Source organism: Caloenas nicobarica, chromosome 3 (assembly GCF_036013445.1).
Source record: "Caloenas nicobarica isolate bCalNic1 chromosome 3, bCalNic1.hap1, whole genome shotgun sequence".
Lineage (NCBI taxonomy): Eukaryota > Metazoa > Chordata > Aves > Columbiformes > Columbidae > Caloenas > Caloenas nicobarica.
The window spans coordinates 3,321,282-3,349,278 of NC_088247.1; the positions used below are offsets into that span (position 1 = coordinate 3,321,282).

Consider the following 27,997-nt stretch of genomic DNA (forward strand, 5'->3'; position numbering starts at 1 on the left):
ATTCCCAGGTCCCCTCGTACGGGAGGGAAACGGGGACCCAGTGAACCTGCTTGTCCAGCCTGGTTGGGCTCCTGATTGAGTTTGCTGGGGTCACACAGAGCAGGGGATGGGGCTGCAACATCCCCAGTGGGTCCCCACTGCCCACCCCGGGACGCTGGGACATGGGGGACCCGTCTGATGCTTTACACTCTTTTTCTCGAGCGCTGCCCCGTTTCACGGAGCGCTGCCCCGTCCCGCAAAGCCACCCCAGCCTGGCTGGGAGGGAAGCCCCACCATCACACAATATTTCCCAGTCCGGTGCTCACCAAGGCAGGAAAGTCACCCCTAAGAGCTTCCCCCAGCTGGGACGAACCATCTCCAGGAAGGCGACAGGACCAAAAATCCCCAGCCGGACCCCTTTGCCCAGCTCATCCCTGCAACCTGCCCCAAGGAATATATTTAGTCGCTGGATTCCTTTATGATTCTGACCCCCTGACATGGGCTGCAGCAGCTTCGCTGTGACTGATGGTGGATTTCCTCCCCGCGCTGCCAGAAAGCCAGAGGGCCGGGGCACACGACGGGAAGGCATTTCCTCGGGGCCGGCTGGTTGTCGCCCCATCTAACCCACGCATGGAGGGGGAAAAACCCAGCGCGGATCCCAGGGCCGGGGTGTTCGTGCAGGTCGCCAGCAATTTAACCACGTGCCTGGGTGTTCCTATTGACTCTTGTCAGCTTACGAGTGATGGAGAGCGCGGTGTGGAAATGTAAACTCGGCGGGTTCAGGATCCGCCTGGGTTTCCTGGTCTCTCCTGCTTTGCACAAAGAGCGGGATCCCCATGGTTCTGATTTTTGTGAGTTACGGCGATTTGGGGGTCTGGAGAGGTGGCAGCTGCCAACGCCGCTGGCAGCAGGAGCAGCGACTGCCCTTTGAGCTTTTCCCCGAGACCGAATGAAACCCCTGCGGAAACAACAACATTTTCCAAAGGAACTGATTAAATCTATTGAGCTATTTACAAGTGGGGCTCGATCAGAGCCGCGTTATCTGGGAATACAACAGGAAGGCAACTTCTCTTAAATCTAAAAGGCGCAGGAGGTTTCCTGGTCTCGGGACAGATTTGTAAACCCTTTGCACACACACACACGCAGACCGGCACATAGCAACCGCCTTTTATCTGTGTTTTGGAGCTCCTGGGGACGGCCCGTGCTGTCCCAGGCTTCGCACAGCGGGCACCGGTTCCCTCCCAAAGTCCCGTCTCAACGCCTTGAAGTGCCAGCACGGGGCGGGCAGGGAGGATGCCAAACCCTCCATCCTCCTCGGAACAGCTCTCCTGGGTGCATTTTGCAGACGGGGAGTTGCTGCAGAGGTTGGCAGCAAGAGTTTGGGAAGAAAACCCTTAACATCCTTTATTATTATTATTATTTTTTTTTTTTTTTTAATTTCCCTTTAGAAGAGGTTGAAGTGCACTGAAAAAAGAGACTGCAAAGTGGCAAGGTTTTATTTTGAATATGGTGTTACACCCCTCAGTGTTATTTTTTAACACTTGGCATGCACATAGAATCATAGAATCAAAGAATCATAGAATCAAAGAATCACAGAATCACAGGATGGTTTGTGTTGAAGGGACCTTCCAAGCTCCCCCAGTGCCCCCCCTGCCATGAGCAGGGACATCTGCACCAGCTCAGGTTGCTCAGAGCCCCGTCCAGCCTGGCCTGGGATGTCTCCAGGGATGCTTCATCCACCACCTCTCTGGCCAACCTGGGACAGGCTCTCACCACCTTCAGCACAAACAATTTCTTCCTCATGTCTGGCCTGAATCTCCCCTCCTTTCATTTAAAACCATCACCCCTTGTCCTAGTCCCCAAAAGCAGCGTCTCCCCTCTGCACTCTACAGAGTGCTGAGGTGGTTTTGCATCAGCCCATCTGTAGTAACTCATGTGTACGACGATGCCCTTTGTGGGAAACAAGCACATGGCCTGGATGTCATCATGATTATTATAAAAAAAACCCCAACCCTCTATACTCAAGGCCAGAAAATTTTTAGCAGTGGTAGAAGAATATATCCCCTCAAGGGAAAAGGAACAGATGAATTCCGCTCGAGCCCGGTTACACAAATGTCCACGGTGCGATGTGCGGGATGGGGGGAGGATAAAGCCCCGAGCAGGGATGGGACCTTCATCCACCTCCTGCCTCGGCCGCTGAGGTTCTGGGGACAACTCACCGGGTTTTCCTGGTCCTTGATTTTCCCTCCACGCCGTGGGGTTACACGGTTCGATCTCCTCCATGTATTGCATGTTTAAATTCACGTGGCTTTTCAGAACCCCCCTGCACCGAGACTGCGACGCCCGTAACAGCCACAGGACTAAAATACCGCAAAATATTTCTCGTTTGGATTTTCTCCCAGGCAGTGCAAACAACAATAATAAACATTTTTTTTTTTTCTTTTCCTTTCCTCCCCCTTCTCCTTTAGCACCTGGCATTCTGATCGCATTAGTAAGATGGGTTTCGTTCTGCACCCGACCTAAAATGCTGGTTAAACCTGTCCTGTAGGAAGCTCGGCGTTACATAAAGGCGGCCGCGGCCATGTGGAAATGCCACCTTTTTAATTGCGACCGTATCAGGGTAATTAGCAGCAGTCTGGAAAAAATAAAAAAACCAACCAACAAACCTCATCTTTACTTTTTATGCTTTACTTTACTTTACAGGGCTTACCTGTATCTGGGGCACGGGAAGAAGCGGAGCTCTCCCAGGGCTTCGAGAGCAGGGAAATTACGGCTAAAAGCTAAAATAGAGCGAGCAGACAAAGGGTGGAAAAAGCTTTGTTCTCCCCATTTTCATGGACAGGGAACAGCGGCAGCAACTCCCAAGGGCCGCGCGGAAAATCCGCGACCGAACCCCGTATAGACGAGACCGTCCCCACTCTTTAAATTCAAACATCCCCTTTTCGGCGTCGATCCGACATCTGGTGTTTTGCTCGGTTTGCAAACGGCGGGTTTATTTTCACCCTCCCCTCCATTATTAAGATGTGCAAATCCTAAATTAGCCCGACATTCGCACGTTCTTTAATTATTGATGAAACTCTCGTCTCCCAAGGGCAGGTTTTGCTGGGGGTTCCCCACGCAAGAGCTGGTGGCTCTTGGTGAAACAGCAGAACCAACCCCAATCTGTTCCCCTCCACTACTGGGACCATTTATTTGCTACGAAAAGAAACCACAGCTTTCCCCTTATATACCCCACCACAAAAAATGTCGACCAAATAAAAGTAAAGAAAAAGAAAAATTTTCAGCACACACACTCACGGTGCTGAATGCTTCTGGTCTGTTTTTAAAGTGCGGCTTTAAGCCACAAAAAAAATATATTTTAGTCCCTTTATGTTAGAAAAATAAGATATTTTAGTCCCTTTAGGTTAAAGGGGACTGGCGGAATTTCCCTCTTACACTTTAAAATTTATAAAAAATGGATTAAGATAAGAAAAAACAAAAACCTCTGAGTGACTCAGAAGCAGAATTTTAAGTTCTGACTTGCTGAGAAATTGAGCTCCACTTTGGCATTGGAACAAAATCTTCCCGCTTCTGCCACCACAAAAGTTGATTTTTGGGACAGGTACAGAGATTTGCTTATTTTGCCGAATCCTCTGCGAGCTCTGATCCTTCCCGGGGAATCCCTGACCACAAATTAGATTTAAAACCCTTCTCACAGCAAAGCTCCAGGAATGAGGAGGAATGAAACGCAGGATTGTTACAGACGCTTGAAACCCTCGCGGTGTTTGAGGACACGCTATAATAAGATTTTTTTTGAAGACAGGCGTGATGCTACGCAGTGTTTTCCAATAGACTTTGTGCGGTTTTCCTCTCTTTTTGGAGCTTCCTTCCTCCTCCTCATGCTGGCAGGTTCGGAGGTTTCGTGACGTCAATGGTGCCTTTTGAAGGTGGATGCTTCACGAGCTTCAACCTCGTGTGTTTAAACAGGGGAAAATTAGTTAATTACATCGGTGCATTCAGCTAATTTTCTTCGCCCAGGGCTGATTATTTGAAAGAAGTCAGCACCAGAACTACCTTTTGCTTAGAGGAAAATTGCATTAATTGGACGCGACGCTGAACTGGATGGGTCCCCAAGCGCGTTTCTTAAATTTCCCAAAGCAGCTGCGTCTCGGATACTTCCTAATAGACCAAAATTCACATCGACGTGAGGATACAGGGTTCTGAAATCTTAACGGGTTGCGCTGAAACTTGTACTTCATAGCATCGCGCATCTGTGCTTTGAAATAACCCTGGTTGTTACTTTTTGTGAAAAGCCTTGGGAAGAAATTCAAGGACCGGTGCCTGTTCTGCAGAGTCGGACACAGCAAGATCAAAACAGTTAAAGCCCTAAAATCCACACGGAATTCGGTGCGACGCCGGTAACAAAACTACTTTTCCGTGGCCTCTGCTTCCCAGGACACAGTTTTGTGCTCGCAGGTAGCTGCAAGCACAAAAGTCCATGTATGTGTGTATATATATATATATATATTGCTGTTCACAAAATTGCAATTGCAGCATTGCACCGATGGTTTATTTCCAGGCTCAAGGCGCAGAACAACGCGGTACCTGCGACAGATGGAAGGAACCCACGAGAAACCATCATCTGCATAAGGCTCTCGACGCAAAAAAGGAGAATTTTCTTCTATGTCACTGGTGATCTGGGGTGACTAAAACTGAAAATATTTTAATATCTACGCCGCGTGCGCATCATTCTCGATTTGGAAGTGAAAGCAGAGTGGAGACTCTCGTTTCTCTTGGTTTTTAGGTAATTTCACTTGCAGGTACATCATTTTGTGCTGCAATGTGTGACTGCGATGGACAAATACATAACACAAGAGCCTGCTGTTTAGAAGTCTTATTTTCACTGAAATGAAACCAAATAATTTCTTTGCGCTTGCATTCTGCTAATCGCATCGTTTGGGTAACACTGTGATTATTTTTCCTATGCTTTTGAAAAAAAAACCACCTTGCCAAACCAGAGTTTGGTTAAAACTGGACTCAAAACCCACTATAAACAAAACAAACAAACAAACCCAAACAACCCCCAAAATATTATTTCTTTGAAACGTGTTCCTGCTGTTTCAATCATCCATTTCACTAGAGGGTATCTGGTACGAAGAGCTTTTTGTGCAGTAATGCAAAGTTGACTGACCACTAACACAGTGAATTGCTTGTTTCAAATTCTAGTCTATTCTGATTTTTTTTTTTTTCCCCGATAACCCATATTCTGCACATGCTGTTTCTCTTTGAGCTTGAGGAACATTCGAACCCTTCATTTCCTGGGATAAAGTGAAATTCCCACTTCTTGTACAAATAGGTTCTATCTGTAGCTGATACTTCAGCCAGATTTAAATCTTCGGTATACCGTACCTAACTGTAGTAATGCCATAAATTTAAAGATTTACTCCTGCTTTTCTTTTTTTCTGTAACTAGTGCTGGAATGCGGCCAGACACTCATAAGAATTAGCACATAGAAACTCAAGGAAGATTAATAGAGAACAAACAAACAAGCCCAGCAGTATTTGGAGAAAGAAACCCTATTCCTTGACTAGCACCTTTTTAAACCGAAATCCCAGAGAGACCGTAAAGTTTAACTGTTTGAGACTTGAAAATCATTTGAAACAGGCTTTTTTGCCTTCCACTAACAAACATAAATCCAAAATTGGGGTGAAATTAGAAAGGCTGCTTTGAAGGGCAACCACAAAACTTGGGATGCTTCAATGTAACGTGAAAATTGATTTTGCTGTCTTTGTCCACTGATAAATAGTTTTTTTCACCCCAAGCATGGAGCTTGCTCACAATTGTGTAGGAACCTCATGGTATTCAGGGTATTTTGTTTAAGGAAACCAGGGAACAAGCCCAGCATCATAACTCCTAATATTTATATAGCACCGAAAAGCGAATGCTATTACTACAAGGGTTAAAAACTACTGGCATGCCAGCCTGAAACAAAGAAAAAGGCATTTTGTTCTCCTTTACAATCAGGAAAACTCCAGCAATTTTGCTACAATGAATGAGCATGTCCTGAGGGCGAGAAAGGTGCATTGCAACCCAAGAAATCTTAAAAAGGATGAGTTCAGCTAAAATATCTGAAGCCCCGTGGACTGTGTTGCTTCAGACTGCGTTTCTCCCACTGGACAATAAAGATGGCTTCAAGAAATTTTTGCTTGATAACATCTGCATCTTGAGGATGTTTTTCAAACCACGTTAAGTGACTCAACTAAGACAATTAAAAAGAAAAAAAGAGTATCCATTATAATCAGCAGGGCAGGCTAACGGGATGGTTTAGATTTACGCTGATGAAACACAGCCAGGCCTAAAGCCAAACGAGCAGCGAATGGATCTGAACTCCGCATTATGCCACGATAACTGGCTGGTTTTTAGGGTCGTGCTGCCAATTTTCTGTGGCCAAAACCATATCGGAACCAGACCTGAGGATGGCAAACGCGTCTTCTCATTCCACCATTTCACTTCCAAGCTCGCCCATCGGCTCTTAGCTAAACCTTATGCCAAAACCCACCCTGAATGTTTAACCTCTCGTACAAAATTGCTAATGTTAGCGCTGAGCTCCAGCATTACTTATTTCCAGGTTGACAAACAGAAACGAGCTCTGATTTGGTTATAAATGCAAACTGCTGATTTTTCTATGTATAAATGGCAATATTAATGCGCCTGACCGGCTGCGCTTTTAAAATCTGTTTGGTCCCCTAATTTCACAGAAAACCTTGCTCCATCCAAGCCAACTCTTTGAATTCCAGATGCACTCTTGAAGGTATCTGCCTGGGAACCAAAGATTTAGATACGGTTAATAAAGGCACAATTCCTTTAGCTTTGTTGCAGAGGTACAATTGCTTGATGGTTAACTACAGGCTAGAAAACAAAGGGAGGTTTTTTTATTTCATTCTTTAGCACTGACACTCGGGCGTAAACCCTTAATTACACCATTTCGGTAAGAAACAACATTTGTTTTATAGGTAAAAGGAGATAAATGAAGAAATTAGACGTGACTTTGCAAAAATCAGTGAAAAAATCCATGCAGCTTTGCAAAACCCCTCCTGTTGCCAGAAGTGGAGCTGGGCTATCAGAAGTGAAAACAATGGTGGCTTTAATAATAAAGGCAATAATCGGGTGACTTTTTTCCCCCCACCTCTCCCTGGATTGAGAAAAACTCAGTCTGTATGAAGCAGCAGAACTTTTGACCATGGCACCGAAGCCGACGTTGGCCTGTCACCCTTGAAGAGCTGTATTTAAGCCCAGGCTGTGGTTTAAGCTGGGGGTAGAGCAAGGTCAAGACTAAAACCCAACCTGACGCCTGGCTGGTGTGTTCACACAGACTTCTCCCTAACGTGCTAAAGTTTAAATCACCTCAGAGTCCCGGCTTGACTCTTAAACGGTTAAACGTGCTTGCAGCGCTGCTTTTTCTTTCTCTGCGCCCCTTCCACCCGCTCATCTGTCTCCTCTTTTTGCTTTTTGTGTTTCTTCTTATGGCGTTTCTTTTGCTTTGCTTCAGAGTCCTTTACGCCGAGATCTTCCCCGTCAGATATTCCCGTATAAATGTCTCCATTGCCCATACTTTCATCACAATTAATGCTTTTCCCCTCATGCTGCTCTTTAAGTTTCCTTTTCTTCTTCCCTGAGTGACACTCATTTAACAGAGCATCCAGTTCCTCCCCATTCAAGTTACCTGTCTCGGATTGTTTCGCTTTTGGTTTCTCGCAACGCTCTATACTCTCCTCCTCATCTCTCTTCTGCTTCTTCTTTTTCTTTTTAACTTTGGTTTTCAGTTCTTCTGAAGGCTCCAAAGCTTCTCCAGCTGTTGGGCTGGAACCGTCAACCTCCGTTTCTGTTCCATGCTGGGATTCCTTCAGTTTTGCCATGCGCTTCGCAAAATATTCCTGTACGGTGAGGACGCTTTTCACCGTATTGTAACCGTCTGCAGGCTCAGATAAGCAGTGATTTCTCTGCTCCTCCTGGGATTTAGGATTCGTAATATCCTCCTGCAGGTGAACAAAGAGGAGTGGGAGTCAGAAATAACGGCTTTACATATAATTTTTTTTTTTCACGCTAAAAAGAAAAATATTAAAAAATAACACGGTGCTTTGAAAATTAATTGCGAAAGTATAGATTTGGGCAGAAGTGCGAGGCAGCCTTCAATGCAAAGGACGGCGTAGGTTTAGAGAGGTGGCAGCATGGAAGGTAGAAAGAGAATACAGAACAAAATAATTCTCTGTTGCTTTGAATTTCTTACTGTTTAGCCGCTCCTGTGCAACTCATGCAGCCTATGCACAATATAATACTATCACACTGGGTGTATTACACTCGCTTTGCAAAGGCACATGTCTCTACAAGATATAAAACAACATGAAAAATAACGCAGAACAATCTATTAGCCTGTGGCATAAAGGAAATCCCATGCCTGGAATATCTCTACGGCAAAGCGCAAGAACTTCGTGATATACGGAGCAATCGGGCATTGATGCATCTCTTCCATCTTATCTGATCTTTAGAGATGTTTGTTTCGCAGCTGGTTTACTGTCATTGTGTCCTAGATGTTGTTATTTAAACACGCTCCGTTTGATCATACGTTATCAGATGGCAAAACCAACATCACAGGTTAGGTCTTACAAGGCTTCCGCACACATGAAATAAATAGCTGGTGAACTCCAGCTGCAGGTGAATATCTATAAAGAGAGTCTAGTATCTCGAAAGTAAATATAAAACAAAAAGCAAAGTATAGCTCTGGAGCTGGATGTTATGTATGGCATGAAGAGAATTGAGTCTGAATAAGCGACAAATGCAACGAGATGAAAATACATAACTTGTTAAATTATCTGTGACTTACAAGATGAACAAGCCAAAAAGGCAGCTGAAATTCAGACTCGTTCACATGGATACCGAGACATTCAAAAATAACCCTTTGCTTGGCAAAATCATAGAATCACAGAATCGTTTCGGTTGGAAGAGACCGTCAGGACCATCGAGTCCAACCATAACTTGACTCTAAAAGTCACAAAAGACCCTTGGAAATGTCCTAAAATTCACATCGCTTTTGTTTTTTTAAAGCCTTGCAGGTAACCAGGCACAACCCTCCTCGATGGGAAAAGCTGAGCAGGTACGAATTGCGTAGAACCTTTACCAACACCTGACCACAGCGGAGATAATCCACAGCAATTACAGCCAAATGTGGCGAGTATGACAGAGATACCTCACTTTTTTTCCCATTCATAAACGCACGGATGGTAAGAGCATCCATTCTATCCATGGATCTCATATATGAACTGCAGTGGCTATAAAATGCAACTAAAATCAGAGCAGTAATAATTCACACCCTCTTTCACTGGCATAAACTGATGCACGGGGTGAAGGCCAGTGGCAAACCAGGAGATATAAAACCACTTATCTCAACACTTCATAGTTATTGCACGACGGTGGAGATAAGTGATCTGGTTTCTTCAGGGCAGCATTAAACTTGCTTGCTGAACAGGGTTTTAGTAGGGTTTGCGAGTGAGGTTTTGCGGGTCCAACTCCTTGTGCATCCATCACCTTCACTCACATGAGCAGGAACGCAAAAAATGGTGTCACTAGTGATGCGTTATGAGCAGCGATTTCCTCATTCATCTGCTTTCAAGAGAGCTATTCCAGTGGAACGAAAGATTCCACTTGAGATTCCAGTAATGTTTGTGTGGGCACTTATAAAAACGAGGCACTTTTCTCGCAGGAATACCCTGTCGTGCACCTTCAAGGTGAGTTTAGGAATAACTGAAACGATTTGATTTCTGGGCAGAGAAGTCTGCAAAGAGGTGTTGAACATGGGGGAAAAAAAAGCATATATCTACACACATCTATCTATATATATACATATATGTCACATTTGAAAAGGGAAGTTTGACAAGACAGAATCCACAGAATAAACGGACTGAGCTCTTTTTGTAGTCACTCTCTTTTTAACAAGATACACCTCCCAGCCCAAGCCAGCGGTGTTAATGTGGATCAAAAATAGGTGCCCTGCTAAAGCGGAGTTAAACAGGTCGCTCTCTTCTCCTTTTCTTTCTACCCGCAGAAGGATTTTGACACCTCGTATTGCAAAATGACAAACGGTCTCCCAGGTTTTCTGCAGCAGATGCAGCCAGAACAGTTTCCCTCCCCACCCCAATATATAAAACGTACTCGCGACCAGAACACCGATTACCCCCTGGCCAACCAGGAAAGGATTTTCTCATTCCCTTGGTGACTTCAAGTCCGGACAACTTAATTACTGTAATTGAAGGCAAATATTACTTGAACTCTACACATTTCTTTTATAAAATACATTAAGCATAAGAAAAAAACCCCAACCAACCAGCGTTCCTTTGGTTAAGCTGAGGAGTTCAGAAGGTATGCACGATGCCAGAAAATAAGAACCTTGCTCAGAAAACTCCTTTATTGATAAGAATTTTAATAACCACGGGCCACTGAACACAGAACTAACAGGGCACGGAGACAAGCAAAGACATGCCAACCCTAGAAAACCTTTCAGTTTAGGAAAAGCTTATGTGAAACCATAAATCACCTGGAAAGGCTGTTAAATGCCAGAAATGTTCCCCCTCCCGGGATGTACCTGTCCCAGTAGCCATGGGAACACCGGTCAACTCTAAACATGAATTTTCTCCAATGTCTCCATGGGAGACTCACAATTTCTGCAATTCCTCCCCTGCTTGCCCCAACACATGTAGATAAAAGCTGCGAAGAAAAAGAAGATATCCATACTTAAATGTGTACCGTGCTGCTGCAACTTCTGAAAAGCAATTTATTACGGAAGATAAAAGACAGAAAGAAACACTCGTGTTCCACAGAACTGATATAAAAGGAAAAATGCAATCGTGCTGTGAGTGGTGGGAGGTCTGAAGATCGAGCTTGGGAGGAGATACGTGTGTCCACACTGCGAGTTCCAAAATTGGTGAGAATATGAAGTTTAAAGGAGCTGGGAGTACCGGCCTCTAGGGAATTGGTAGGATGGACTCAAGCAAGAGAAGAGGACGGCTTGAAACATGGTGTTAAATGTGGAATGAGTAAGAGGAAATAATAGGAAAATTCAAGGAGAGGCTGGGAAGTGCACAGGAAAAGATGAAGGTCAATTATAGTCAGAAGTCCCCTGTAAATATCATCTGTTTATGTAATTAGCTAAATGTATGGAAAATAATTTGAAGCACATAAAGTACTGTAAGTACCGTTGGTTTTTTATTTTTTTCTGCCCGCTTTTGTCACTTGAGGCGCACAATGCTGATTTAATCATTAAGTGAGAACACTGAACTTATAGAGTGAAATCCTGGTTCCCTCGATTCCTGCAGGATCAGGATGGCACCTCTTAAGGCATCTTCTCCCAGATCACCTTTCGACCACACTTATTTAACGACCAAAAAACCAGGGCATTATGGCCAATTATGCAGAGAAAACAATTCACATCACATCATGGAAACAGTTTGGCGACGGTAGAAGCCCAAAGTGGAAAGTATTTAGACACCTCATGAAATCAAATGAGTTTGAAACCCAAAAATCTTTGGTGATTAAGAGACCTTGGGTTGAGGAATTAAAATCCAAAAAGAAAAACTGCATCTGTCTGTTAATCTGGGAGGAAAAATGAGATACAACCAACCAGCAAAGACAAAAGTGCCAGTACATAAACAACAGAAGGACCCTGGATTAATTCAGTGAAGTTTCCCTCTTCTTCAGACTTCAAGTGTTTATTTCTTAGCACTTAAACTTTAGAATAAGGGAATTAAAAAATCCACTATACAGTCTCAGATCCGCCACATACGAAGAACAATTACTTAAGTAATTCCACATGCCTTTGCTTCCTCATTTGCAAATGAGGGGGTACTAATTCATAACCAGTTTTGTTAGCTCACATTCACAAAAATGACACAAAAGTACAGAAGGCGTGAGCATAAAGGCAGAATAAAGCCAAACTCTAATTTCAGTAGATTCTCCGTTAAATTACAGAAAATGGTCTAGATGAATTAAGTAAAGCCTAAACCTCTAGCCCGAGTTACAAGGCAATCGCGCGATCATCCACGGCTTTAAAATGCAACAACCCCTTTCTGCGGTCTGGCTGAAACACAGCGATTAGTTACTTGCTTGTTGAGAAACCAGAATAAGAAGATTAATATAATCCAGTTCTGTTTCTGCTACTTCAGATCCTCACCGCAGAGCCGCGTTGGTTTGACTCCCATGCAGCGCGCAAAACTTGACAGGCAAGAACCGAGGGCATCCCTGTATCTGTCTAACCCAGGTCTAACTGTAACGGAGAAAATCTCAGATTATTCACCAAGAGTCGCTCTGGAGTTTTGCAGACATTGAGGATGACAGAGGTTTGCTTAAGGAGATGACAACTTAAAGTGAAATAAGAGCATAAACATTTGGACTGGGATCAAACAGGCAAGAGAGTGAACAAAGACGTGTAGCACGATGAGTTTAAGCAGGATTAAAATAAATACATGCATAAATAAGGCCATGTACCATCAGTTCTGAAGTCAATTCTGGCACAAGGATGGGTATCCAGGGGGCTGTAATGTTTTAAATTTACCTGATCAAGATTGGTATGCTTACGAAGAACTAATGACAACAGACTTCCAATAGAGAAAGGGCTGATCAAAGAGAAAAAGAGACCATTTTCTCTGTACTTATGATGACCAGATGTCAATTGCCAACACGAAACTTTGTTAGTAGGACAAATCTATCACTATATATGCGAAGTCTCAACAATCCCGGGGAGTCTTGACCAGTGAAAGCAATTCAGACAACTATCAGGAAAGCGTTAGGTAGAGTTAATACTTGCTTGGAATGGAAAATGGATGATCTGGACTCTAGAAGCGTCTTCCAGCCCTGAAATGCTTTAAAAACTTGGAGCTACAATTTGACCTCCTGGTAATAAAAGAGGGTTTAATGAAAGAGATGAAAAGCAGGAACACTAAATCTGGAAAGAGATGGTAAAAATTCAGATCACCTGCAATTGCCTTCTTTCATTGACCCCGGTATTCCAACCACTAGGAATAACATAAGCGTAGCAAGGTTTAATTTTACTACTTTTTATACTGAGTGCCAATATAGCAAGAAATCCACTTATGGGAAACAGAATGAAAATCCTGACTGTCTAATACCTGGCTGGGCTGCATGACATGATAGCACTTTTTAAAAGGACAAGTTCCAATTACTGTAGAGAAGCGCTTTCCTGTTTGACTTCATTAAAATAAATTCTGTGCTAGAATACACTGAAAAATCAGCTGCTATCTTATTAACTATATTAACTATTACATCCCACATGAACTACCAGCTCTGCCTCTCACCCCGCAAAGACAAGGAGAGAGGTTAGGAACTAACTAATGGAAAGGGGACAAGGAAAAAGCTTTTGTAAAAAATCCAACTGTTTTCTCCATGGAATGATCAAGATCCATTTTTGCTACACCTGCCTCCATCTGCAGCTACAAAGGAAGGAGCTTCCAATTAAACATGCCAAGGAATTTTATTGTAGTAAATCTCTGCTTAGGGTCATTTTGGGGTGATTCACAGAATCACTGATTGGAAGTGACCTCTGGATTCATGGAAACATCCAAAGACGGAGGTTCCACAATCCTTCCTGACACCCCTTCTGATGTGGCACCACATCCCAGTGGGGAGGTTTTATTACCAAATACCAGCAGGCCTTTCATTCTACTGTATAAATCTACAGGTGCATGGTTTCCAAGTACATTTACCTCGTATCTGCTGACTCATTTTTTTATTTCAGTTTCAAATTTAGTTTTAAATTCTGAGGTGACGTTTTTCTAAACTGCATTCAAATTCTCCCAGGCTGTCTTGTAATTCTATTTTATATTTTTGCCCAAAGCTCATCCCTCAGCAACTGACCCATTTTAGGATATTTATTTATTCTTATAATTCCTACATTACCACTGCTAACACAGAAAGCCACCATCTCACTTGCTGAATGCGATCTCTAGGTCTCCAAAATGCCGTTTGCTTATCATATGAATATTTTGACCGTCGTATGATGTACTAGATCCCAGCCTAATTCCAACAATGAAACAGGAGCCGTAGAATAAGCCGGGTTTTGCCTTCAGCCTGAAAACAACAGCGTAACAGGAAGCAACAGGGTTGCAAAAGTGCAGCGGATTAAATTTTGGCCAGAGACTTGATTACAAATGATAGTCATGGGGATTCATTCCAGCTGTCACGATCCTGGTCGGTCCTACAGTACTAACAGTTGCAACACCTGTATTTCTCACGTCAGCTTGGGAACCCTGACACTGCGCCGCACCGAGCACACAAACTTCCTCCTACTGTTCTTACACTTTTCAGGAAAAAAAAACCAAAACGACATTGAAGTTCTAGCAAACAAAGGCAGCGAGCAAAATCCACGAGCAGAAGGCAGCCTGTGAAAGGCCAAGGGAGAATAAATACAGTGAGACAACGCGCCAGACGTGCGGAAGACTGAAGGCACATAGGGAAAGAGTTAAAAAAATTCAGCACGCTGCAGAGAAGAAAAATCCTTTTCATATCTTGAGAGACACTCAGATATCCTCGTGACATCTCATTTCACTCCAGCTACACTGCTGAGGCCAGCAAAACCTCCATTCCTTCGCATTTCCTTACAAATTACATCTCTGCGTTAGGCTGAATATCAACAAAACTAAAGGAAGAGATTTCCCCTAGGATCTCTGTAGTGGCACGATGCAGAGATCCAAACATAGTGACTTCATCTTGCCAGAAGCACCTAAATCAATTCTAACCATCCTTTTCTCACCTTGAATAACAGAGGAAATATGGTCCGGTAAAGCGAGCACAGGACTGGGAAGGTCACGTTTCCCAAGTTCTCTTCCCAGCTACAAAACAGAACTGGTGGGAAACCCTGGAGAAGAAGTTCTCAATATTCCCTCCAGCTGGGGCACAGGCTATCAAAGCGCAAAACACACATTATCAACTATATGAAACACAGAGCAGGGCTAAGAGTTTCATTAAGTGTTTGTAAAGTGTTTTGAGGTCCTTCCAAGAGGTCTCATGGATGTGCGAGGCACTTTGCAAGTACTGAAATAACCTCCGCTCACCTGACACTGCTCCATGGCTATGGCCCTGAACAGCAAACAGACACATTGCAATTTTTGTCCGTTCTGTGATATATATAATCACAGAATCACAGAGTCCCAGGCTGGCTGGGGTTGAAGGGACCTCTGGAGATCATCCAGCCCAACCCACCTGCTCACGCAGGGTCACCAGAGCAGATCACACAGGTCGGTCCAGGCGGGTTTGAATGTCTCCAGAGAAGGAGACTCCACAGCCGCTCTGGGCAGCCTGGGCCAGGCTCTGGCACCTCCCAGCAAAGAAGTTTCTCCTCATGTTCACATGGACCCTCCTGTGTTTCGGTCTGTGCCCGTTGCCCCTCACCCTGGCGTTGGGCACCACTGAACAGAGTCTGGTCCATCCTCTGACACCCACCCTGAGATATTGATCCCATTGATCAGATCCCTCTCAGCTTCTCTTCTCCAGCTCAACAGCCCCAGCTCTCTCAGTGTCTCCTCATCACAAAGATGCTCCAGACCCCTCAGCATCTTTGTGTCCCTCCGCTGGACTCCCTCTAGTAATTCCTTGTCCTTCTCTAACTGGGGACCCCAGAACTGGCTGATCAAATCATCAAGAGACTCTCAAATACAGTATTTTAAAGAAGAGGATGGGATTATAATCAAATGCATAGATGAGGTCCTTAGGGACATGGTTTAGAGGTGGACTTGGCAGTGTGAGGTTAATGGTTGGACTCGATGATCTTAAAGGTCTTCGCCAACCGAAACGATTCTACGATTCTATGAAATCAGTGCAGACTGGTCTTTTCATCCTGTACCCATACTCTAAATGCCAATGCTTTTGATGTCCAGGACAGTCATTCCATAATGTAGATATGACCCACGTGACCATAGTGCTGTAAGGCACACTCAGAAGTAATCCGAGTCTTCTCCACATAGTAGTTTACTACTGTCATGCCATCCCCTGGGCACTTTTCCTTACCCTTTTTGTAACATGTGTGGAATAGCCAGCTGCTGTTAATCCTTTATAATCAGGATTCAGAAGACCAAACCCTTCTTGATTCTTGATTTCAGGATTTCTTCCTATACCCCACAGCTACAGAATAAACTGTATGGACCACATGAGAAGTACCGAGTGGGCTTGGCCAGCCAAATTGTGAACACAAAGGTATTAATTAACAAGGGCTCTGAAGATTTAAGATGCCGAGATAAGCCACTGAGAGCAAGGATGCAATAAAAATCATGGGAAGCACCCAGAAGAGAGAAAGCAGTACTGGTAGAAATTCTAAGAGCAAGCACAGTCAGCATCATAACTTGGCCTCTGGTGAAGGAAACTCCATGTACTTTGAAATCCGAAAATAACACCTGCCTATATAAAACTTCACTCCTGTTTTCTAATAATAAATGCAGAAAAATGTATCTGTGTCCAAATAAAGTGCTTCTAGGAGCATTTGAAGCAGATAATTTAATTGGCCATACCTTCATTTCTTTCCCCTTCCCCTTAGAAAACGCTTCTCAGAAGGAAAATACACACTCGAAACTCTTCCGCTTCTCTGCTCTGAGAGGGGGAGATGCAAGAGAGCCGATCCACGTATCAAAATCCAGCCAGACCTCTGTGCGAGGGCACAGACGTTTCCTGTTTTTCCGCACGAGCAGTGGCCGAGGAGCTGCCGAGAAACACCTTCTTGCGTCATTTTTTAGTCACCTATTTGTTAAGTGTGTCTTCACCATGACTTGGTTCCTCTTCTCTAAGCAGGTGCGAAGAAGCAGTCGCAGCGCAGGAAAATGCATCAGAACATTGCAATTTAGAGGAGCGCGGACCTTAAATATCGGCAGAGAACTCTCACCTGAAAGCACGAAAACTAAAAGACAAACGCAGAAAAACAGGACAAACGGCAAGAATGAGAACTGAAATATGAAATACAACTGCACGGAGGTGTATGCACATTTTTTTTTTCTTCTCTCCCATCTACAAGGGTGTGAAGAAAAGAGTTTTTCTGCGGAAATGGTTCTATTTTTCAAGGAGTATCACTCCTGTAGTGTAATTCTGGATCTTGCTCTTGTTTTCAAGAATTCGCATAGTACAGCCCTGCAACTATAACCAAGCCAGGCACCATCTCCCTGCAGCTTTCTTTCATAAATTTCTGCATTTTTTCTTTATTGCTCCCATTAGTTTTGGTGCTTCCCTTGCACAACTATTCTGATAAGTCAACTCCTCAGATCAATTCAAATTAGCACCCTTTCTCTCCCCCTACAAACCAAACTAACTCTTCTACACTATGTTTCATAACACTATTCCGTTTTCAAACACAGACATAAGTGTTTAACTAACCATATTGCCCGTGTCTTACCTTACCCTTTTACTCTCTGATATATGTAACATCCTGCCCTTGTTCTGTCCATCATTTTATTGTAAGCTCTCTGGGGAAGCAATTAGCCCACATGTGAGCACTATATAACATAATTAACAAATAATAACCACCGAGAAATGTAGGCCAAAAAAGCAAAGTTATCAGAGCAACATTTCTGCAGAGACTTGTATTGTTCTGTACTCACTTGCAGCGTTCACTCCAAGTTCCTGGAGGCACATTTTACCCTCCAAGCTGCATAAAAGCAAAGGTGAACACTGTGCTTTAAAGAAGACATAAAATGTCCTGACTTTATTTGGATTTACAGGCTTTGCTATTTTTTCCCACATTCATTAATGTTACCAGTAGTAGGTATTTACAGAGCACACTGCAGTTAAGGAATTTCAGCATTCGAGGTGAAAAGCTTAGAATTTGGTTCTAAACGAACTTTGGCAACAAAAGTATCGAAGGAAGGAAAGATGAGATGACTGTAACCATGAGCAAGATGCAACACAAACTTTGTACGTGACATCATTTGGTATGGAAAAAATTGCCTGAGGCGGCAAGGACAGAACCTCCGTTCTTGGGTATTCATCTCCACACTCCACAGCAGTTGCAGGGAATGGCAGCAATTGTTGCTGTCCGAACAGAGGAAGAATAAAAACTCCCTCTTCTTTCAGCAGGAAACAAAGTATTTCCCATTCCTGAGGCTTCCTACTGTAGGACGGGTATTTCAGCCTCTTGCACATTTGCTAGAAAGTGCAGACTTGGATATCCCTTCAATGCTGCCTCTATCCCCTTGATACTGAAAAATAAGTCTGGTAGTTAAGGTGGCAAAGCAATTAGACAAAGGTTTCTAATTAGCCTGAAGCAGACTTTCCACTCCATGGGGACCTAAGGAAGGATGAAGAAGGGAAGAAAAGGAGAAAAGGATCAGTTTGGAGTGGTTATTGGGATGAAGAAAGATGGTACTTGGGATGTACAGAGGAGGAATAATGTTCAGGAAAGCAGAGGGTGAAAGTATGTGATAAAATACTGGAACAGATTGGCCAGAGAGGTGGTGGATGAAGCATCCCTGGAGACATCCCAGGCCAGGCTGGACGGGGCTCTGAGCAACCTGAGCTGGTGCAGATGTCCCTGCTCATGGCAGGGGGGGCACTGGATGAGCTTTGAAGGCCCCTTCCAACCCAAACTATTCTATGATTTTGTGATCTCCACATTTCTCGTCCTTGAGTATGTTAGCAACGGTGACCATCCTCTGAAATACTGATTTTAGACGCAGCAATAGCCGTTCTTGTCTCGAAACACCAAATTGAAGTGGTTCCCGCTAAGGACGTGACAGTGAACAGAACATTTCAGCCACAAAGCAGGTGGAAAACCCGTCATCAAGCTGTTGTCACTACATTGTGGACAATCTCTGGAGACGAGTGCCAACATGACCCATGCAGCCTTGTAGCCTGAGCAAGACAGAGCACGTATTCCGTGACCTGTAACAAAGCTGCTGGCTTTTCATGGTCAGTTTGTGAAATCTTTAAACTTTGGCAGAACTTTGGCTCTATCAACCTGCAAAACAACTCATCTGTTTTAACCTATGTAAGCAAGCCATTTGAGAAGAGAATAGCTTAGATCAGCATGTCTGGTATCTACATTACCAATGCTTCAATGCCAAAGAGAATCTTCATTACCCAAGTGAAGAAGGCAGATCTTGGGCTTCAAAACCTATAGATAGCCATATGATGTTGAGACAGTTTGTACCCTCACAGTCAGGGTCTTATCTCAGCTTTTCTGCTCATAGGCAACCCAGCTCTAATCTCCCAAGCATTAAAGGTGAAAACATCTTGTTTATTAGTGTTTCACATCCGTATCTATCCAGACTGCTCTTGGGTTTACATCACTTTCCTCCCCTGGGATGAAAGAGCCTCACTCTCCACCTTCAAAACCCTCCTCAGACTTAATTTCTTTTGGCTTGCTTTCCATAGCTGATCTTTGTGTTTCTGCTCTGCTTTTCTTGCCTCCCTTTGACCCTTTGACTTCTGCACCTTGCAAACCATCACCTTCATTTCACACCCTTCTTTGCTGCTTCCCAACCTCCTTTTTTTTTTTTTTGGTGATGGTTGCTTCTGTAATTTTGACCTGGGTAAGTTTTAAAGACACACGTCTTTCATTATGCTAAGTATTAGCTTTACGGTACTGTATAAAGATTTAACGGTAATATAAAAAACGACAATGAGAAAATCCCTGCGCCTGTAATTCCAAATAGATTTCCTAGGATTTTATTATTAACACTTTATGTAATGCCCTACGGGGAGTGAACTGCTCTATGGTTGCCCAGTGAACTACACAAAACACATAATCTGTGCCTTGCAGGTTAAAGCTACGAGTGGGTACAAAACAATGCAAATAATTGCCAGGTAGGCAATCCCGCAGGCAGCGTGAGTGTTCCAAGCCAGAACGTCTCCTGGCACAGGAGTTTTCAAAAGGAGCAGGAATGGGATGCTTATCACAGCTTAACAGCAAACTGCTCCAGGAATAAGCAGCAAAATGAAAAGAAAACTCAGAAGGAAATGTCAGATTAAAGGAAAGACCAATTTGTTCCCAGTGTCTCACTCGCTCCTAATACTCTGCTGTCTACAGGTAAGCAAAGGTGCAAATCAGAGTTGCTGTCTCCAGTCCCTCCGCTGAGGCCCCAGAGGAAGGCAGGGCAATGGAGGAGTTTGTCTTAATTGATGAGGACTGGGTTAGGGACCAGTTAAGCAATCTGGACACCCATAAATCCATGGGTCCAGATGGGATGCACCCGCGGGTGCTGAGGGAGCTGGCTGAAGTCATTGCTGGACCACTCTCCATCATCTTTGCCAAGTCTTGGGAAACGGGAGAGGTGCCTGAGGACTGGAGGAAAGCAAATGTCACTCCAGTCTTCAAAAAGGGCAAGAAGGAGGACCCGGGCAACTATAGACCAGTCAGCCTCACCTCCACCCCTGGGAAAGTGATGGAACACCTTATCCTTGGGGCCATCTTAAGACATATCAAGGATAAGAGGGTCATCAGGGACAGTCAACATGGCTTCACCAAGGGGAAGTCGTGTTTGACCAACCTCATAGCCTTTTATGAAGACGTAACAAGGTGGATTGACGATGGCAGAGCGGTGGATGTGGTCTACCTTGACTTCAGCAAAGCATTTGACACCGTCTCCCACAGCATCCTCACGGCAAAACTGAGGAAGTGTGGACTGGATGATCGGGTAGTGAGGCGGACTGCAAACTGGCTGAAGGAGAGAAGCCAGAGAGTCGTGGTCAATGGGGCAGAGTCCAGTTGGAGGCCTGTATCTAGTGGAGTGCCTCAAGGGTCAGTTCTGGGACCAATACTATTCAATATATTCATCAACGATTTGGATGAGGGAATTGAGTGTACTATCAACAAGTTTGCTGATGACACCAAGCTGGGAGGAGTGGCTGACACGCCAGAGGGCTGTGCTGCCATCCAGCGAGATCTGGACAGGCTAGAGAGTTGGGCGGGGAAAAATTTAATGAAATATAACAAGGGAAAATGTAGAGTCTTGCATCCGGGCAGGAACAACCCCAGGTTCCAGTATAGGTTGGGGAATGACCTATTAGAGAGCAGTGTAGGGGAAAGGGACCTGGGGGTCCTGGGGACAGCAGGATGACCATGAGCCAGCACTGGGCCCTTGTGGCCAAGAAGGCCAATGGCATCCTGGGGTGTATTAGAAGGGGGGTGGTCAGTAGGTCAGAGAGGTTCTCCTGCCCCTCTACTCTGCCCTGGTGAGACCTCATCTGGAATATTGTGTCCAGTTCTGGGCCCCTCAGTTCAAGAAGGACAGGGAACTGCTGGAGAGAGTCCAGCGCAGGGCCACGAAGATGATGAAGGGAGTGGAGCATCTCCCTTATGAGGAAAGGCTGAGGGAGCTGGGGCTCTTTAGCTTGGAGGAGACTGAGGGGAGGCCTCATTAATGTTTATAAATATATAAAGGGTGGGTGTCACGAGGATGGAGCCAGGCTCTTCTCGGTGACGACCAACAGTAAGACAAGGGGTAATGGGTTCAAGCTGGAACACAAGAGGTTCCACTTAAATGTGAGAAGAAACTTCTTCTCAGTGAGGGTGACGGAACACTGGAACAGGCTGCCCAGGGAGGTTGTGGATTCTCCTTCTCTGCAGACATTCAAAACCCGCCTGGACGCCTTCCTGTGTAACCTCACCTAGGTGTTCCTGCCCTGGCAGGGGGATTGGACTAGATGATCTTTCGAGGTCCCTTCCAATCCCTAACATTCTGTGATTCTGTGAGTCTGTGATCGTGGGAAGCTGTTCTGGAGAGAAACGGTGCTGGTTGGGGTGTCAAATCCTTAGTGGAAGGCTTGGAGTAGTTCACCCAGATGTCCTGAGTGTACTGACGCAGAAAGAAACCAGATCATAGAATGATTTTGGTTGGTAGAGACCTTTAAAATCATGAGTCCAACCATTGACCTCACACTGCCAAGTCCACCAATAAACCATGTCCCTGAAAACTACTCTACGCATCTTTTAAACCCCTCCAGGGATGGTGACTCCAGCACTGCCCTGGGCAGCCTGTTCCAATGCCCCACAACCCTTTCCAGGAAGAATTTTTTCCTGATATCCAATCTCAGCCTGCCCTGGCACAACTTGAGGCCGTTTCCTCTGGTCCTGGCGCTTGTTCCTGGGGAGCAGAGCCCGACCCCCCTGGCTCCAAGCTCCTTTCAGGCAGGTCAGAGATCAGAAGGTCTCCCCTCAGCTCCTGTTCTCCAGCTGAACCCCCAGCTCCCTCAGCCGCTCCCATCACACTTGTGCTCCAGCCCCTTCCCCAGCGCCGTTCCCTTCTCTCAATTCCCTCCAGCACCTCAAGGCCTTTCTTGGCGTGAGGGGCCCAGAACTGCCCCCAGGGTTTGAGGTTTGGCCTCCCCATTCCCAGCACAGGCCGGTCACTGCCCTGGGCCTGCTGGCCACACCAGTGCTGGTCCCAGCCAGGATGCTGGTGGCCTCTTGGCCACCTGGGCACACACTGGCTCATATCCAGGACACTCCCAGGTCCTTTTCCGCCAGGCAGCTTTCCAGCCACTCTTCCCCAAGATGACAGCGCAGAAATTCCCTCTTTACGTTGACTAAAAGGTTGTAAAGAGCAAAAAAGACTCCTCCCCAACAGACCTGAGTGGCCCAGCATTTCCCAAGAGCCCAGAAGCTTTGAAAGGTTTCGCTTATTCCCAGTTACACTCAAACAATCCACGCTTAAAAGCCGCTTTCTACTTTTGCTTTACCTCCTTTCAGTCAATCTTTTTGCTGCCCTGCTCCCCTTTCATGAGGTGAGCCCTATGCTAATCCCTCCTGCTACCTGCAAAGGCTGGGAGGTCCCAGCTCCACCACCGCATCTCAAATCTCAGCTGTGACTCAGCACTGCCAGCTCAGTTTTATTTCTTCCCTTCGTTACCCCACGCTTAATGCCATAAGAAAAGCAGCAGGGTGGAGCCACGGAGTTTTTGAATAAGTCATTCCAAGCACAGACGAAGGTCAAGGCTACTCCAAGATCTGAGCTATTTTTTTCATTTAAAAAAGGATGGTTGTAGTAACTCTCAAGCAAACAACTTGGCTTCCTGTGGTTTTGCATCTTGTGGCTGGATGACCCCATATCTAATGAGGTGCAAGTTCTGACAGAAGCTGTTCCTGTGGTTACAGCATTTGCAACGGTTTGCTCTGCGTGGATTCTCTGATGTCTAATAATACAGTTGAGCCCAGCTGGGAAAACAATTTGTCTTTCCTTTTTATGCGACCATTTATTTTCACAAAGAGTAGCAACTTCATATTTGCAAGGCTGCTGTCTGCCCATGTAATGTGGTAGAAAGATAATCAGAGAATCACAGAATCATAGAATGCCCTGAGTTGGAAGGGACCCACAAGGATCATCAAGTCCAACTCTTGTCCCTGCACAGGACAACCCCAAAATTCACACCATGTTGTGGCGTTGTCCAGTCTCTTCTTGAATATTGAGATGACAGAATAGACAAATGGTTAAAAATGAGGTAGCACTTTAAGTACTTGAAATGACAGCAAAAGAAATTCAGTGTTGATAAATATAAAGTAATGCACTTGGGTGAAAGATAAACTAACTTTAAATAGTATAAAAATTAGGAAGTCAGGACATATTTCGGCAGTCCATCCAGCCTGCTACTGCTCCTGATAGTTCTGTGTGTCTAAAATGTGGTATACATCAGTAGTTGGACAACTTTAAAAGCAGCATACCACACAGATGCAGATTAAAAAGAAATTCCATATTACGCTGATTAAAGAAGTCCAAAATTCCCAAAAGTCAAGTGTGACAGCACTGCTTATCATCAATGCATGGTCATGCCACCTTTATACTGGTTTCTCAGACATCTCTCCTTCATGAGAACCTGACTTGTGCTAAAAAGTTGATTTAAGATGGAAGTGAGGCTCAATGAGGAACAGGAAAACAACAGTGACAGTATAAACCACCACTGAAGATGACTGAGAGTAACTGGTTGATTTTGTGCTGAAGCAGATGAGAAGATGCCACAGAGTATGTTCTACCACCTTTGCCGCTGGGGAAATCACCCCTGGAAAAAGGGGCAATAACACAGAAATGGAAGTGGTGAGGGTAAGGTGCAGATGGCAACCATTAACACGACTATTTTTGCAGCAATCAACACTTCTTAAAGAGAAAAAAAAAAAAAGAATCCATGCTAAGTCATAGGTGGTAAGAAGCCAACACATCACTGAAGAGGAGGAATTGTTCAATTATTATTCTGGGTATGAGCACTGCAAACGCAGGCACCAACATCCATGTTACAACCTGTTATCAACCGCAGCGTGTTGAAGGGATTAAAAACCAATGTTGCACCACCGTTCCTCCTAAAATCCTGTGCCAGGCCAGGGTCTTCCAATTTCTCGGCTTAAATATCCCTGGAGTTGCAACATCAGACCAACTTTGTTCCTAATGAAAGAGGCGATTCAGTTCCTTTCAAGGAGCTACACCGTATAATGTTGATTGAAGTGCAAACTGCCCCCAAAATTTAAAGCAGAGGGAAAAAGAATACAAAGTGAGGTGTAAAAGAAGATAGGAGTCGAGGGAAGAATCAAAGCAGAGAATTCACCAGGAGGTAGAGATTTTTATCAAAGCGATTGGTTCATTAGGCAGAAAATTTGACTGTGCATTAACACTGTACCGTAGTGTTTTTCGTTAGTGAGTTCTTCAGGGCAGACACCTCTGCCTTTATACTTGTAAAACACGAATTAGTATCTTGGGCAGACTACAAACAAATCGACATTAAAACAAAGCAGAGAAATAGAACCATTTGTATATCTTGTTATGCCTGGAGTCACTAGGACAGATTCAACTCTCTGGAGAGAGACCATATTCTCTTTAATAGTCTTGCCCGTGTGTGCAGCACGTCTCTGGTAGTTAAAAAGCACAAACTTTTGATTTATCTCTCTGCTTCAGTTCAGAAGGAGTTCACCATAGGATGCCGCTCTGGAAGTTCTTGTTACACTTTTTGTGTACGTGTATTTAAGCTGGTTTAAAATTACTAAGAGTCTACCTGCAGGAGCAGCGTCCTCTGCAAGTTGCAAAGCCCACCCAGGGCCCTGTTAAATACTGCACGAGTCAGCCCTGTGGCATCACTGCTTTCCCAACATGAACCTGAGGGTCCTTAAACACATCCTCCAAAGGGAGATGGGCACATTTGGGTGTTTAAAGACAGCAGGAATGGTACTGGAGGACTATATAGGATGGAAGGAGCCAGCTCTGGCTCAATCTTGACCATATGGTGGACCTGGGAAGGGTCCCAGGCATAAACTATCTTCAAAAGTGCAAAGGGGGTGGTTTGTCTTGGTGAGATTTTGAAGCACAGCCTGGGAAGGAATTTATTTATGTGGATGGCTTGTCACCAGGACCCAGGAGGGAAAAGGAGCACCAAACTATATGCCAGACTGCAACAGGTTGGCCAGAGAGGTGGTGGATGCCCCATCCCTGGAGACATCCCAGGCCAGGTTGGACGGGGCTCTGAGCAACCTGAGCTGGTGCGGATGTCCCTGCTCATGGCAGTGGGGGCACTGGGGGAGCTTTGAAGGTCCCTTCCAACCCAAACTATTCTATGATATTAGCAAAAGCATACATGGAAACTCAAGAGAACTTAACCCAAAGCCACAGCAAGCTTCCCTTTCAACCTGCCCTACCCAACCCCGCATCTTCCCCCATGTCCCACATAATTTCTAAAGTGGAAAAGTCATTTAATATTGTTTAACTCCTTAAAATATGTTCAGAGGAAAGGCCACACAAGAAAAATCAGTTGGTTTAGGGTCATGGTAATGGTTAAGATCCTGTATTACAAATTCAGAGTCTGAGCCTTCTCCTGATTCACACTAAGGGCTGGCCAGGTTGTACTTGCTCTAAGTAGAAAGATGGTAATGTAGACTTCTGATGGAAAAAACCTGAGAATATGTCAGTAACATCTCTGTCTGGCATGCCAGAAGCTATTAAAACCCTAAACAAGGCTACGAAAGTAGGAATGTGCAATTTGGGGTTTACGATTCCTAGAGCAACCTTAATGTCAAAGGTTGGAAAAGAACAGCAACCTTATCTCCATGTTCTACTCCCCACGGTAAAGAAATAATGATCTTAAATAAAGGCAACAGAGATTAGTTTTTAAGAGTTGGAAAAGCTTTCGCATGTTTAGTCAAGCACACAACAAACTCTGAAGAATTTGTGGGGTTCATGTAAGAGAGACTCCATTTAGTGTTTTTCTTAAAAACACATCTGTCAAGACTCATGCGAGCTGAGCTGAGATCCCTCTTAGACAAAAGGTGATGGATTTGATGAGTCCTTAGGGTCCTTTCCAAACTTACCTCCTATGAAAAGAAACCTAATGCACAGAAACACAGAAGAGAAGAATTAATAACTCCATCCTACGTGTGAAAAATGGTTCCAGGTCACCTTGCACCTTGTCCTGAGAAGCTCTGGTGGATACCAGCTTGGTAACAGAAAAGGGTGAGATTTAGAGGTCTCAGGAAAGAGTTAAATCTTCAAAACAGGCAATATCTGAATTTTGAAAGAATTTGGCCACCAGAGCTACTTCCCTGCAACACTTAGAAGAAGCTGCTGCCAATGTTAACATCAGAAGGCAGATACTGACAGGTTTTTTTGCCCAGTCAGATGCCAGTATTGACACTCATTTAGACAAGCCAGTACAAACACGTATAAAAAGGACATTTTCTATAGCAACGGCTTCTCAAGTAACTAAGGAATTTACCGACAAGTCATGAAATCTCTGGCAGGCGGGTGGAAGGAGCTGGGGTGAAGCTTCCCAAATGTCCTGGGGCACGGAAAAGCTGATGCGACTCACATAACAACGGTTCCTACCGAAGCCTGGGGAGCTTGAGAGATGAGTGACAGCCTCCCCGAGCCCTGCAATAACGCAACAGGAATTCTTGAAACCTGGTAACGTGTCCTTTCCGAGGGTGGCCAAGTGATGTGGAGGATGGGTAATAAATTAACAGTTGCAGTTCGGGCTTCTCATGGAAGAAATTTTTGCAGAACCAACGGCTAATTGAGTTTTTCTTTAGGCCGGAAAGCAAACGCCAAGTTTCCTTACACAAGAGTTACTGACCAGTTGTTAAAACTGGAAGCAATAAATAGTATCCTTTCCACGGGAAAGCCTCAAAATGCTTTGTCAGTGTGAGACCTGAACAGGACCAAACTATTGTGAAAAAGGGAGTCTTGCAAAGAAACACAAGTAACAAAGGCGTGGGTATAATTACCGTCCAAATTTCTGGCTCTGCATTTTATGCCCCAGCTCATAGCACACACTGTGCTAGTGCAGAAAGTAAAACTGATTCAGAGAGAGGAAGCTGAGCTAATTTTGCAAAGTCCAGGGGAAGGGTGAGCTGTGCACGAGGTGCGGTGTGTTCCTTGCAAACTGGGATCTCCACACCCAGTGCTCAGACCAGTTTCCAGTTTTCCCTCCTTGAAGAAAAAGTGACGTGGGTCTAAGATTGGAGCCGCTCTGCTTCTCAGAAGACCAGCCTCAGCATCCCTATATTTGGATTTTCCATCCAAAACTGTCAAAATTTATGCCTGGTTTGAAGGCAGAAGGAAAACATTAGTCTCAAGAAATGTAATCTGGTCTCAGATTCGCAGCACTTCAGGAAAAGATTCTGCAACTTTCACCAGCAGTTGTGCTTTTGTCTTTAAAGCAGAGCTGAAAATAGCATGAAACCTGGAGAGCTGAGAGCCATGTGAGGAAGATGTGAAAGGTTCCACGATGATTTTTTAAATATCAGAAGAGAAGGTCTGGATAGGTAGCTGACAGTCTGCTGTAGACGACAGATGAGCCAACTCTACCGGGTACAATTCGCATCTGATTCATGGAGACTGGAAGAAAACTAGAAAGTTGAGATTATAATGAGATTAATCATATGACTCTAGGGATCCCATTCATCCTGCTGCTGAAGGCTCCTAGAGCCGCTTCATACGATCTGGGCTGCATTTAGGAAGTTATTTGGGGTCAGAAATATATCTGATTGGAAGTAGGGAAGAGATAAAAATTTGCTAGTTTTCCAATCAAG

General features: G+C 44.6%; 1 protein-coding gene across 2 annotated transcripts in view; it reads right to left on the reverse strand.

The window, feature by feature from the left end:
• Window positions 1-1,528: 1,528 nt before the first annotated feature.
• Window positions 1,529-27,997, reverse strand: part of PINX1 (PIN2 (TERF1) interacting telomerase inhibitor 1) — a 74,385-nt gene continuing 47,916 nt past the window's right edge. For both annotated transcript variants that reach the window (XM_065632724.1, XM_065632723.1), the window contains one exon: window positions 1,529-7,994. In XM_065632724.1, the coding sequence (XP_065488796.1) occupies window positions 7,392-7,994 (603 nt within the window). In that variant the 3' untranslated portion in view covers window positions 1,529-7,391. The remainder of the gene's footprint in view (window positions 7,995-27,997) is intronic.